This window comes from Elephantulus edwardii, unplaced genomic scaffold (assembly GCF_000299155.1).
Source record: "Elephantulus edwardii isolate Elephantulus edwardi_28Jun2011 unplaced genomic scaffold, EleEdw1.0 scaffold00047, whole genome shotgun sequence".
NCBI classification, from domain to species: domain Eukaryota; kingdom Metazoa; phylum Chordata; class Mammalia; order Macroscelidea; family Macroscelididae; genus Elephantulus; species Elephantulus edwardii.
This window is the reverse complement of record NW_006399797.1, coordinates 16,672,293-16,683,691: the sequence shown is the minus strand read 5'-3', so window position 1 is coordinate 16,683,691 and position 11,399 is coordinate 16,672,293. Positions and strand designations below refer to the sequence as shown.

At 35.3% G+C, this 11,399-nt stretch overlaps 1 protein-coding gene across 1 annotated transcript in view; it reads right to left on the bottom strand.

Moving 5' to 3' along the window:
• Nucleotides 1-2,435: 2,435 nt before the first annotated feature.
• The window catches only part of CCT2 (chaperonin containing TCP1, subunit 2 (beta)), a 20,826-nt gene continuing 11,862 nt past the window's right edge, over nt 2,436-11,399 (bottom strand). The window contains exons 10-16 of the mRNA XM_006886082.1: nt 10,295-10,398; nt 8,688-8,807; nt 7,910-8,038; nt 7,619-7,722; nt 7,230-7,329; nt 3,839-3,980; nt 2,436-2,718 (exon numbers count right to left, since the gene is read on the bottom strand). Of these exons, the coding sequence (XP_006886144.1) occupies nt 2,688-2,718; nt 3,839-3,980; nt 7,230-7,329; nt 7,619-7,722; nt 7,910-8,038; nt 8,688-8,807; nt 10,295-10,398 (730 nt within the window). The 3' untranslated portion in view covers nt 2,436-2,687. The remainder of the gene's footprint in view (nt 2,719-3,838; nt 3,981-7,229; nt 7,330-7,618; nt 7,723-7,909; nt 8,039-8,687; nt 8,808-10,294; nt 10,399-11,399) is intronic.

Sequence of the window (11,399 nt, the reverse complement as noted above, 5' to 3'; positions counted from 1 at the left end):
GAGGGATCCTACTGCGAATGTTAAATGGATGTTGCCTGAGAACAGAGTATATACCACAGAGATGTTCACTTAAACTTTATTGTCTATAAAAAGGCATTTGACTGTGTGGATCATAACATTTAGAGTAACAAATACGAATGGGAATCCTAGAACACACTTGTTCATGCTCTTGTGAAACCTACATAAAGCAGCACTTGTCTAACAAACGAACACGTTTAAAAATTCAAAGTGTCAAGAGTTGTAACCTTTCTCCATACCTATTCAATCTATATGAAACAAATTTGAGAAGCTGGACTACATGAAAGACTGTGGCATCAGGATAAATACTCATCAATAACCAGTTATCCAGATGTACAACCTACTTGAAGTACTTACTGCAGATCAAATATTTTAATATGGGTTAGATCTATCTCAATTATCAAGAAAACAGAACTCCTTACCACTGGTCCAATAGGCAACATGGTATATGGAGAAGCCTGAAGTTGTCAACAATTTCATTTTACTTGAATTTACAATGCAACACTCAAGGAGAAAAGTTAAGAAATCAGAAGACATGTTGCATTGGAGAAATTTACAGTGCTAAAGACCAATATTGCTATTCCTATGTCCCATAAACGCAAGACAATCCTCCAGGGGACTTTCCACATGGAAGGCTGCTCTCATGGAGAAGTTGGCAATTCAAGTACGTAACTTTGTGTTGGCAGAACCAACACAAATTCCTTACTGTAAGGATACCAGAGCCTTCAAAGAGCGATGATGTCACTCTAAGACCAAGGTACGCCTAATGCAAACCATGATTATTTTCAATTGCTTCCTATGTACCTGAAAATTTGGACAATGAGTAAGACAAAAGTGATGTCTTTACTGTGGTGTTGGATACTAGTACTGAACACCCATGGACTGAAAAAAGAACAAGTCTGTCTTCATTCTGCCTTCAAGGAAATGTAACTAGAGTGCTCCTCAGAGGCAAGGATGGTAAAACTTCATCTCATTTTGGGTATGTGGTCATGAGGGGTTTAGTCCTTGGATAAAATACACTATGCTGGGAAAAAGAATGAGGAAGACCTTTAATCAGACAGACTGATAAAGGGACTGTAACTGTGTTGAAGCATGTCAGAGACTGTGAGGTTAGTGTAAGTTCAGATCTGTTGTTCATAGAACAGCTTTGTGTTAAGTCAATCCAATGGCACATACCAAGCACATGATATACTCAACTAGGTAAGAACTGATTCTGATAATGAATTAATTTATGTATACATTAACAATCTCTTGGGGATTTGGTTAAAATGAAGATATTTGATTTTCTATCTCTGTGCTTGCTGCTATACACCCACTGAGTTGAAACAAACTCATAGCTGACTCTCTAGGGGGTTCTCAAGAGGTTATAACTGTACAGGGGATGGTCTTTTGCCTGGGGAGCAGCTAGTGGATTTGAACCACCTGCCTTTGGAGTAGCAGCACAATTCCTCCCATTAAGCCACCCTCAAGTTGGTAAAAAGTCAAATTCTTAGCAGGCACCAAACCAAAGTGCTTTTAAAATCTCACAGAAAGGCACTAAGGTGCAAGTCACAAAATATTTTCAAATTAAGATCCAACTTCAGGCTATCTGGTCCCCTGAGAGAGATGTTCCTCAACTCTCCCACTGAAACCTTTTCCAAGTTTTCTCCATCATAATTTCACATGTCCTACTTTCTCAGTTGTGGGGTTACAATTAATTATGCACGATAAAGCATGTTAAACTAAATTATACAATGGATAGTATTACTGTTACTAAATTAAAAAACTCACTATATATGTCCTGTGAAAATCTATACTTTTAGACCAGAAAACTATCTGCTTTTTTGTTTTTGAAAATTCTTTTGCTCCTTTATGGGAATAAAATGCTACTTGCACACTAAATAAAAACTCAACCTCTTGGACTTTCTAATTTTTTTTAATGTACAGCCTGCTCTTAAATCAGGATTAATAACTTCAAAATCCACATTCTTTTAACTAGGAAACTGAGTATGCGCTTATGTTCATTTTCTTTATCTTCCTGAAATAAACAAAGGCCAACTAACAACAAGATAACAATGCTTAAGTCTAACTACATTCATTTTCAATACTACTACCCTAAAATGCATTAAAAGTTGAACCAGCTTGTAATAAGACACTTAAAATGGAAATAACAGATCATCAATACTGCTTTCTACAAATTTAACTAGCAGTTTGTAGTTATATTCCCTATTTAAAATTAAATAGGTAGTAAGAATTTTGTGACTGAGCATACTCAAGGCCCAGCAGAACCAAATACTACATTTAGTTTAGGCTTCTAGCACTCAAAAAAAATTCCCTAAGTGTATCAATTATTACTTAAGCTTAAATAACTCCACTAAAAATATATTCACTCATTCCTACTAAACAGTTAAACTGATACAAATAGAAAAGATAAGGACTAATTATTCAAATTTTTATTTTAATGTACAGTGTAAGAAGTTAACTTTCAAATCAACTCAATTTTTAAGAGCATGAAATGGCAAATAAATTAGACCCATGTTAGAACAGAGGTCGGTTAAATGTCCAAACTGAAAAGATATATAACAGCCAGAGATAATTAAATTCCACAGTCTTCCTTTAGAAGTTGAACTCTTTCAAATACAATTTTGCTATGAACTGGTCCAGAACTCAACAGCATTAAGGAATGCTTATTAACAGGGGTGGTGATCTGGGACACGTTTCCTGGAAGGATTACAAAGAATGTATTTAAGCAAAGCCAGTAATAAACAATTAATGCATCATTTAACCAAGTTTTAATATAAAACAGCTAGATTTCTAACTTTATTATAACAAATCTTTTTCAAATTCATTTTTATTGTGATCTGAATAAAGCACTACATAACTGATTAATTTTTCACTCAACTGTTCATACATATTTTAATTTATAACTATTTTAATATCCACAATGTAATCCAACTTCTCCCACTTCCTCCCTGTAATTCTAATTTCCACTAATTGTCCTATTCCTCTTCAATAGCGTCATTCACTGACTCATGACTTCATTCACAAACTGTCTCATGGCTTTAAATATCCTAACCAGGCTGAAAGTTCCAAAACATATTCCTACAGCTCTAACTTGTACCCCCAAACTGCCGACTCAACCACTGCAATCTCCAATGTTCCAAACCAAAACCCCAATCTTCTTTCCCAAATCTGAATTTAAGGAAGAACTTTCGTTATCTCAGAGAAGAAATTGTGACTCAGTACAATAGTCATGACTTTTCTCTCTTTCTCTCATACTCTATAGACAATCTATAATCATACTAAGCTGGCTATACCTTGAGAACACACTCAAACTCTTTACCATAAGCACCACTATCTCTTTATTCTTCAGTACTGACAGGTAAAATAAATGGTTTTAAGAATTATTAAAAAGAATAATTAAAATTATTAACTGAATCTTTAAAAGCTGAAGTATCTTGAGTACTTAATCCATTTTTATGTGAATGGGTTTTTAAAAGAAAAATCTTGAAAAATTTGTCCAAAGGGGAACAACTTGCACATTATCTGGGTATATACAAAGTAGAGATGGCGATCAGCTCTTACTAGTAGAGCCCACAGGCCCAAAGCTCTATGTCCTTTTGCTCCTGAGCTCTACCCCATACCATTCACCCCTACTTCTCCTAAGCTTTTCTAGCTTAAATCAAGAGTTGTGATTATATAAATCTAATGAATTTGCAGAATACTTTTTACCTAAGCTAAAAATCCTTTTACTTTCTATCAACTAAAATTATAAAAACATGTGAAACTATTTGCTGTTTTTGTGATTTTTCTAAGAAATATTCTTAAAGTGCTCAAGTACCTTGGTGCTGCTTTGATAATGTTGTCCACACGTAAAATCACCTCTGCTGCTTCAGCTGCACTCAAAAGAACTTGTCGCTTCACTTGGAAACTTTCAGTTATACCTAGTACTGACATATCACCAATGGTACCTTCCTTCATATCTGAAAAGAAAAAGTATTTTTCTAATAAATAAAAACTTTATTAACTAAAGTATCAAAATCTATTGATCCTTCTAACAAAAGTAAGATTACAACACCAAACAATTTATCAGTATAATTAAAGTAGTGCAGCAGTCTTACAACCACCTGTATTTATATTAATAGTGGGAAATACTGTCAAATAGTGAGTAATTATAAAGAACACTAGATTACTAATTTATTGATGATCAGGTTATCCAATATTTTGCATTTATATTAGAAAACAAAGTGCAACCCAACTATTTCGCACATTTTCTTGGATTTCCACCTTCAACACCAAGGATATCAAGTCAGAAGTCAGAGTAACCTCTTGCCAGCTTCATCCTCCATTTTCATGTGAAAAGAAGTAAACAAAGTGAAGGGGGGTGGGGGTCCTTCCAAGAACAGCCAGCAAGGAGCTGCAGGGGCTCAGGAGGCTGCTGTTTCTGCTCTCTATTCAAATGCCCTGAAGGGAGCAAATCCTTCAGCTTAAAGAGTAAGGGGCAATCTGTGGCCCAAAGGATGTAGCAGTAGCAGGCTATGCGCACTTCCTCCCTGTTTAACAGGTTACTTGAGTACCTCTTCCAAGCAGTGCTAAGTCTCCAGGCTCCTAGCCTAAGGTTCCAATTCCTCCAACACCAACATTTTCGTGAGATCCTCCTTTGCTTGAGGGGTGGGAATAAGCATCTGGGGCTGTAAAGAGCAGGGGAATGAGCCCAAGCCCAAGCAGCGAACTTCACCAAGCTCCTTGACCTCGAGTCTTCACTCTTCCCAAATACTTTAACTGCCCACTGTACCTATAGCCCAGTCCTTGAGTCTACTTGAGCATGTCCTTGAAGGTCCAGAGCACAGGTAATCCAGAGGCAGATCTAAGGGCCTGGGTTCCAGAGCTGCCCCAGCATCTATCTCCTTAGATTAACAACTATTCTGCATAACAATTTGGAAGCCAATCTTATAAAAAAGTGAGGAATAAATGTATTAATCTTCTATCTACCTTTACTTTCATCATCCACCTGTCTAGGATTATTACAGAAAATCTGCTCATTACTAATAATCATGTAATCTTAATAATCTGCAAAAAAAATCTTAAAAAGTACCTAACCACGTACAACCAGAAGATAAAATTGATGAATGGGACCTTCTAAAATTCAAATCCCTATGCACATCCAAAAACTTCTCCATCAGGATAAAAAAGGAAGCCACAGACTAGGAAAAAGTATTTGGTAATGACATGTCCTAGAATTAGTAAAATATTTGCACACCACAAGATAAAGGTAAATAATCCAACTGAAAATGGGCACAGGATATGAACAGTCACTTCACTGAAGAAAACATTCAGATGGCTAACAAGCACGTGAAGAAATGTTCAAAATCCCTGGCTCTAAGATAGATGTAAATCAAAACAATTATGAGATATCATCTCACCCCAGTCAGGACAGCAAAATTTCAAAGAACAGCAAGCAACAAATGCTGGCGAGGTTGTGGAGAAACTGGAACCCTTATTCACTGTTGGTGGGAGTGTAAAATGGTACAACCACTGTGGAGGGCGGTATGGTGCTTTCTCAAAAAGTTGCAAATACAGATACCATTTGACCCAGCAATTCCACTACTGAGAATACCCTAAAGAGACAATAACCACCATCCAAGCAGATATATGCACACCCCTGTTTACCGCAGCTTTGTTCACAATAGCAAGGAGCTGGCAACAACGTAAGTGCCCATCAACAAACGAATGGATATAGTCACACAATGGACTACTACACTGCATTGATAAATAAGGAACTCATGCAACAGTATTCAAAATGGGTGACCCTGGAGCGCATTATGCTGAGGGAAGTATCTCAGTCACAAAAGGACAAAAACTGCATGGTGCCACTGTTGTAAAATAGGACTGACATCAGGCTTGGGGGGAGACTAAGAAAGATGGGTTTAATAATTATACTGCATTGAAACAGATGAGGGAGAAAACTGTTTAAAAGGGATATGTGATTAGGTAGTTTTGTCATGACGGGAGCCCAGAGTGAGGGGTGCATAGTGGAGTGGGGGGCAGGGGGAACAAATTGTAAAACAATGAAAGAATTTTTCTTTTACTTTTCCAAGAGGGGTGTGTACTGGGGAGGGGAGAAAAGTGCAACAAACGAATGAATGGAAATCCAAAGTCTCTGTAAATTTTCAATGAAATTAATTATTTTTTTAAAAAAGCACCTAACCAACTTATTTTCTCATGTGAGAATCCTAATTCATCTTCTGACATATTATCTCCTGACTGTCCAGTGACAGGATTAAGCACACTTCTCTGCCATTCCTGTATCCTACAGTTTGTTGAAACTTTATCCGAATTAAACCTGACTCACTCATCCATGGATAGAGGTTCTCATAGCTCAATGGATCTATTAAGTCCGAGTTTGACAAATTTGGAGTTGTTTCCTGATTTTCTTCCTTCTAATCAGGATTTACTGGTTTCAAAACCAAAAGGTTTAGCAATGATAATCAAACACGATGCCCATTCCGGTCTCAGGGTGATGGAGTCAGTTTATGGAGGTAATTAAATCTGAAGTTCATTTCCTTCACCAATTCATGAGTATCCTCCTTCCTGTGCTATTCTAGGTGAACAGCCCAATTGTTGCATCTTCAAGCTTTGCACTTAAAACTATTCCAGGAAATCACTAATAAACTATTCAACCATCTAACCCAATTAATAAATACTTGTCTTAAGGGTATTAGATGTATAATAAAAAATGTTGCTCTTCTATAAAAGGTTATTTGTGTTTAAACTGACCAAGCACAGGTGAAAAATTTAAGGGACAAAGAGTTTAAATAGTGATGAAGCAATAAGAGAATGGGTAGCAAAATGTTACTCATAAACAGTAAGATTAAACTATTCAAGAAAAAACTGACAATGGTATTGTTTGTGTTTATTGCCAGCAAACAGTATTAAGGTGTGTTTTTGTTGTTTTAGTAAGTTAGAGAAAAAAAATTTTGAGGTTAGGAGTTAACACTGTTTAAGAAGTAGTCTACACGTATTTCAGAATAAAAGTACAATTTAGATACTTAAGTCTTACAATCATTATGTAATAAATTAAGAAATCTTCCAATTAGTTCTGAACCCTTTATAATCTATTAACAAGTTTTTGGCAGTGTTGAGAACAACATTAAGTTAAACTTGTTCCCACAACACATAATGGTTCTGAAGGACGAGTCACAGCAATCTTTTATATGGTAATTACAACTCACCCAGTCCAGCCGTTACATTGCCTTCACTGTGGGCAGCACGGAGCTGTGCCACCAGATCAGCACTGTCATAGCCTGCGTTGTCTGCTATGATAGTTGGCAACTATGAAATAAAGAGGACAAATAGTAATTACCTACCTCACGGTAAAAAGCTGATGTACTATTTTAACTTTCTACTTTATCTTTCTAGACAGCTCTTTTCAGCTACACATTTGAAAAGCTGCTTCCAAATCAGCTTTCTTATAATTACTGCTCACAAAAACATAAAATCAATTTATAAGGTAGTATCAAACACTTCATTTTCTTAGAGAAAAGAGTTCTTCTGTCAGAACAACAACCAAAAAAAAAGTACTCAGTTTTAAAACCATCTATAACCGCAAAACTTAACTTACCATTCTTAGTGCTTTGGCATAAGATTCCATTGCAACAGCTTCTTTGCCAGGTGTTTTATTGGCAAGTTGTGTAACAGCATGAGCCATCAGCATTTCAGAACAGCCTGCAGATTAAAAAATTACAATAAAATATCGCCCAGCTGTCTCAAAACACTGAACTACTGAATTCCTTTAGGATCACTCAGCAGTTTTAAAAATCAACTGGAAAAGCAACATTAACATATTTCCCATAAACTATTAAAATCATTACTTATATTGTACTTCAAGAAATAAAATTTTCCAAATACTTACCTCCTCCATACACAGTTCTAGTATCCTTCACAGTTTGGGCAAGAACACAAAGTGCATCATGGAGCGATCTTTCTGCTTCATCTAAAATTTGTTGAGTGGCACCACGAAGAACAATAGTGCAAGCTTCCCCTACAGTTAAAACGAAATATTCTTATAGCACTATGAATACCTAATACAGAAAATAAGATTTATGTCTTTTAGTACTAGGGAGATGTTACATTATTTGATTACTAAAGCTGGCACAACCTCTACTTTATATATTGTTTTCTACAGTGATGAAAAACGGGATGCTGAATATGCACTGTTCACAAAGCCAAGATAATTATGATTTAGACTGACTTCAGCAAAGAAGGAAATAAAAGTTATCTATGATTTTTCAATAGTTAGGACAAAGCAGGATATCACAAAATCTTGCTGTGATGTAAAAGATGTCAAGTACAACTCATGACGAACCTATGAACAACATACCTAAACCCTGTCCTTATCTGAGCCATCCTGATCATCTGACATACTTGAGCCCACCGTTACAGTCACTCTGTCAATCCATCTCATTGACTGTCTTCCTTTTCTTCAGACTCTCCACCTTTACAAGTATGGTAACTTTTTTCCAAGGTCTCACCCCCTCTAACAAAATGCCCAAAGTATGTGATACAAGGAAGTTTCACTATCCATGACGTCAAGGAGCATTCTGATTGTACCTGTTTTAAAAATTTGTCTTTTTGGGAATCCATGAGATATGCAAAGATTTAGGGACCTTAAAAAAGATCAAACATCTTACCAAGGGCTACACCAGAAAAGTGAATCAGTTTGTCTTCTCCAATCATGACCTCCTCAATAAGCTTGCAACTTCCAAGCTTCACCAATTCCGGGTGATCAAAGGTAGAAGCAATTTCACCACCTAAGAACAGAAATATACTGTAATTAAATGTCAGTAGAGATTATTGTCCCTATTGTCTAATAAGCAGTAAAAACCAGATAACGATCTTTCAAAACTCTGTATCTGCAAGAAGCTGCACTGCAATCCCGGAGGTGTGCGGTTCAAATCCACCAGATGCTCTGCTGGAGAAGGAGGAACAATCTCCTCCTGTACCAGTTAGATCTGATTTGACGGTACACACACACACACAAATAATACAAAAACTAAACAAACAAACAAACAAACAAAAAAAAAACAACAAACAACAACTCTGTATCCATCAGTCCTTTTAATACTTCAGATGGATTAATTTTAACTGTCACAACTAGGTTCCATTTTTAACCAGCAATTTTGCAAATGACAAAATCAGGACTAAGAATAGTTTAATCACTTATCCAAGGTCAGTCATCAGTCATAAAGTTGAGATTCAAATCCAAGCATTTGAGCTTTAGACCTAAAAGACCAAATGCTTCTGAAACACATCCCAGACCAAAAAATATCAGTCAAGAGCTGTACAGACATCACAATTACTTAAACAGCACTAATCACTGCTAATTATTATTGCCATTGAATTGTCACAAAGTCTCTTTAAAGTAAAAGTATACCAAGGATTTTCTAGAGCTATTGTAACTGTCAAAAAGATAGTTAATTTATTCCTCATGTCCTAACCTCTATTCCCGTTTCTTAGTAAAGTGAGTTCAGTCATTCCCGCCCCCAAATTCTTTTTTAGCAAGGGTTTGATCTTCACTTCAAATCTTTTTCTCTAATTACTCTTTTAAAGATACAGTCTATTTCAACCAACCTCTGAATAAATGTCTTCTGCATAAATTTGTGAGTAATTGACACTAAAAGAGGGAACTCTGGATTGAATTGCACTGCTAACAAAAAGGCTGTGAACCTGATAGCTGGAATTCACCAGTAACTCCAAAGGACAAAGATGAAAAGTCTCCTATCACTGTCATTTACAGCCTCGGAAACCCATTGAATGGCAAGTCATGATGTTTCGTATTAAATTTATAAGGACTCTTGGTATTCTAAATGCTACTCAACATTCAATACTGCTGTTCAATCAGAATTGACCTGATGCTCTAGTGGGTTTTCAGACGTTGTCAATCATAAAGTAGGAGACCACCCATTTTCCTCCCACAGAGCAGCAGGTGGCAGATACGAGTTTTCTCCCTTTAGGTTGGTAGAACTCATTACCCACTGGGCCACAAAGAGTTCTCTTAAACTCCATCTAGATTTGTAGTCTTTAAAGAACAAAAAGACCTTTGGAGACCTGGCATAGAATGTGGGATGTTAAAAACACCACTTCCAACCAGAAATAGTAATGATTTCAGGGAAAAAAACTTTGAATTCTAAGCTCCTTAAAGAAATTTCTTTGTATTCCTATTAAATTGCATAAAGTTGAAAAGAAATAAGCCATAGAACAATCACTCTCTTTTAAAAGAATGCCTTTTCCCCCATACCTGTGACAAGTGCCAGGCGTTCCACACCTGCAAAATCTGCATGCTCAATAGCCATGACACCAGCAGCACCAAACAGCTGTTCAGGATAATTGTAAATTAGCTGCCTGTAAATATAATAAATACTCAATATGCAAAACATTATGATGCAAAATAAACAAATCACAATAAAAATGAAAAAAAAAGGGAATTAGTTTTACCTCAAATAATAAAAAAAATTCAAATCCTATTAATAAAATACTATTTCTAAACTTTACAATTTTAGTTTATAAATTCTAACTCTCGTCAACCCATGCTATCACTACTGAAAACAGTTGTTCTACGAGTAATTTTAAATATTGCTACTGATAATATAAATTGTTCCTAAAGTCTAGAAAGGAATAAAGAAGACAACCCTATCAATGTTCATACGCTTTAAATCTATTTCTGATATCTACTGCAAGACTATATTATTCTTCCTTGTGCTGTAACAAAATTTTCTATTTTCTTAAATGTTTTGATTTCTTTTTACAAAATTTTTATGTATGGCAGCAATGACTTAAATGTGTACTAAAGCGTTTACAAATTACAATTTACTAATTATAAATTTATTATTTTACATATGTACGTAATTAAGGTTTTTTAAAATATGTAAAAAATTTAACATAAAATCCCAAGTAAAGAATTGAAAGAAATTTCACATATAAACCGGCAAACAAAAGCTGACATTATTTTTTGGAGATTAAATTTCCAGATTTAGTTATTTATGCTCTTTTTATTTTTCAAAATGAATATATGCTATGTTTAGTACAAAAGGAGTATTTTTTTAAAAAAGTTTGACCCTTTCTAACAGAAAAATATTGGTATCAAGCACTGCTATACAAAATATACTAACAGAATTATAGGTCACATCAACTTTTTTGATAATTACTTTAAAAAGTCAGGAACATATGGCCACAAAATACTATTTTTCCTCAAACATTAAAGATTATTCTTGAGAACTACTGCCTTCTCATTTATTGAAATGCATTCTTCCTCTTGGTATTTTCACTATTTAAAATAATACAGCTTCTAATTTTAACCATTTAAGTACACATGAGAAAGGATTATTCTTTTTTTTTTTTTTTTT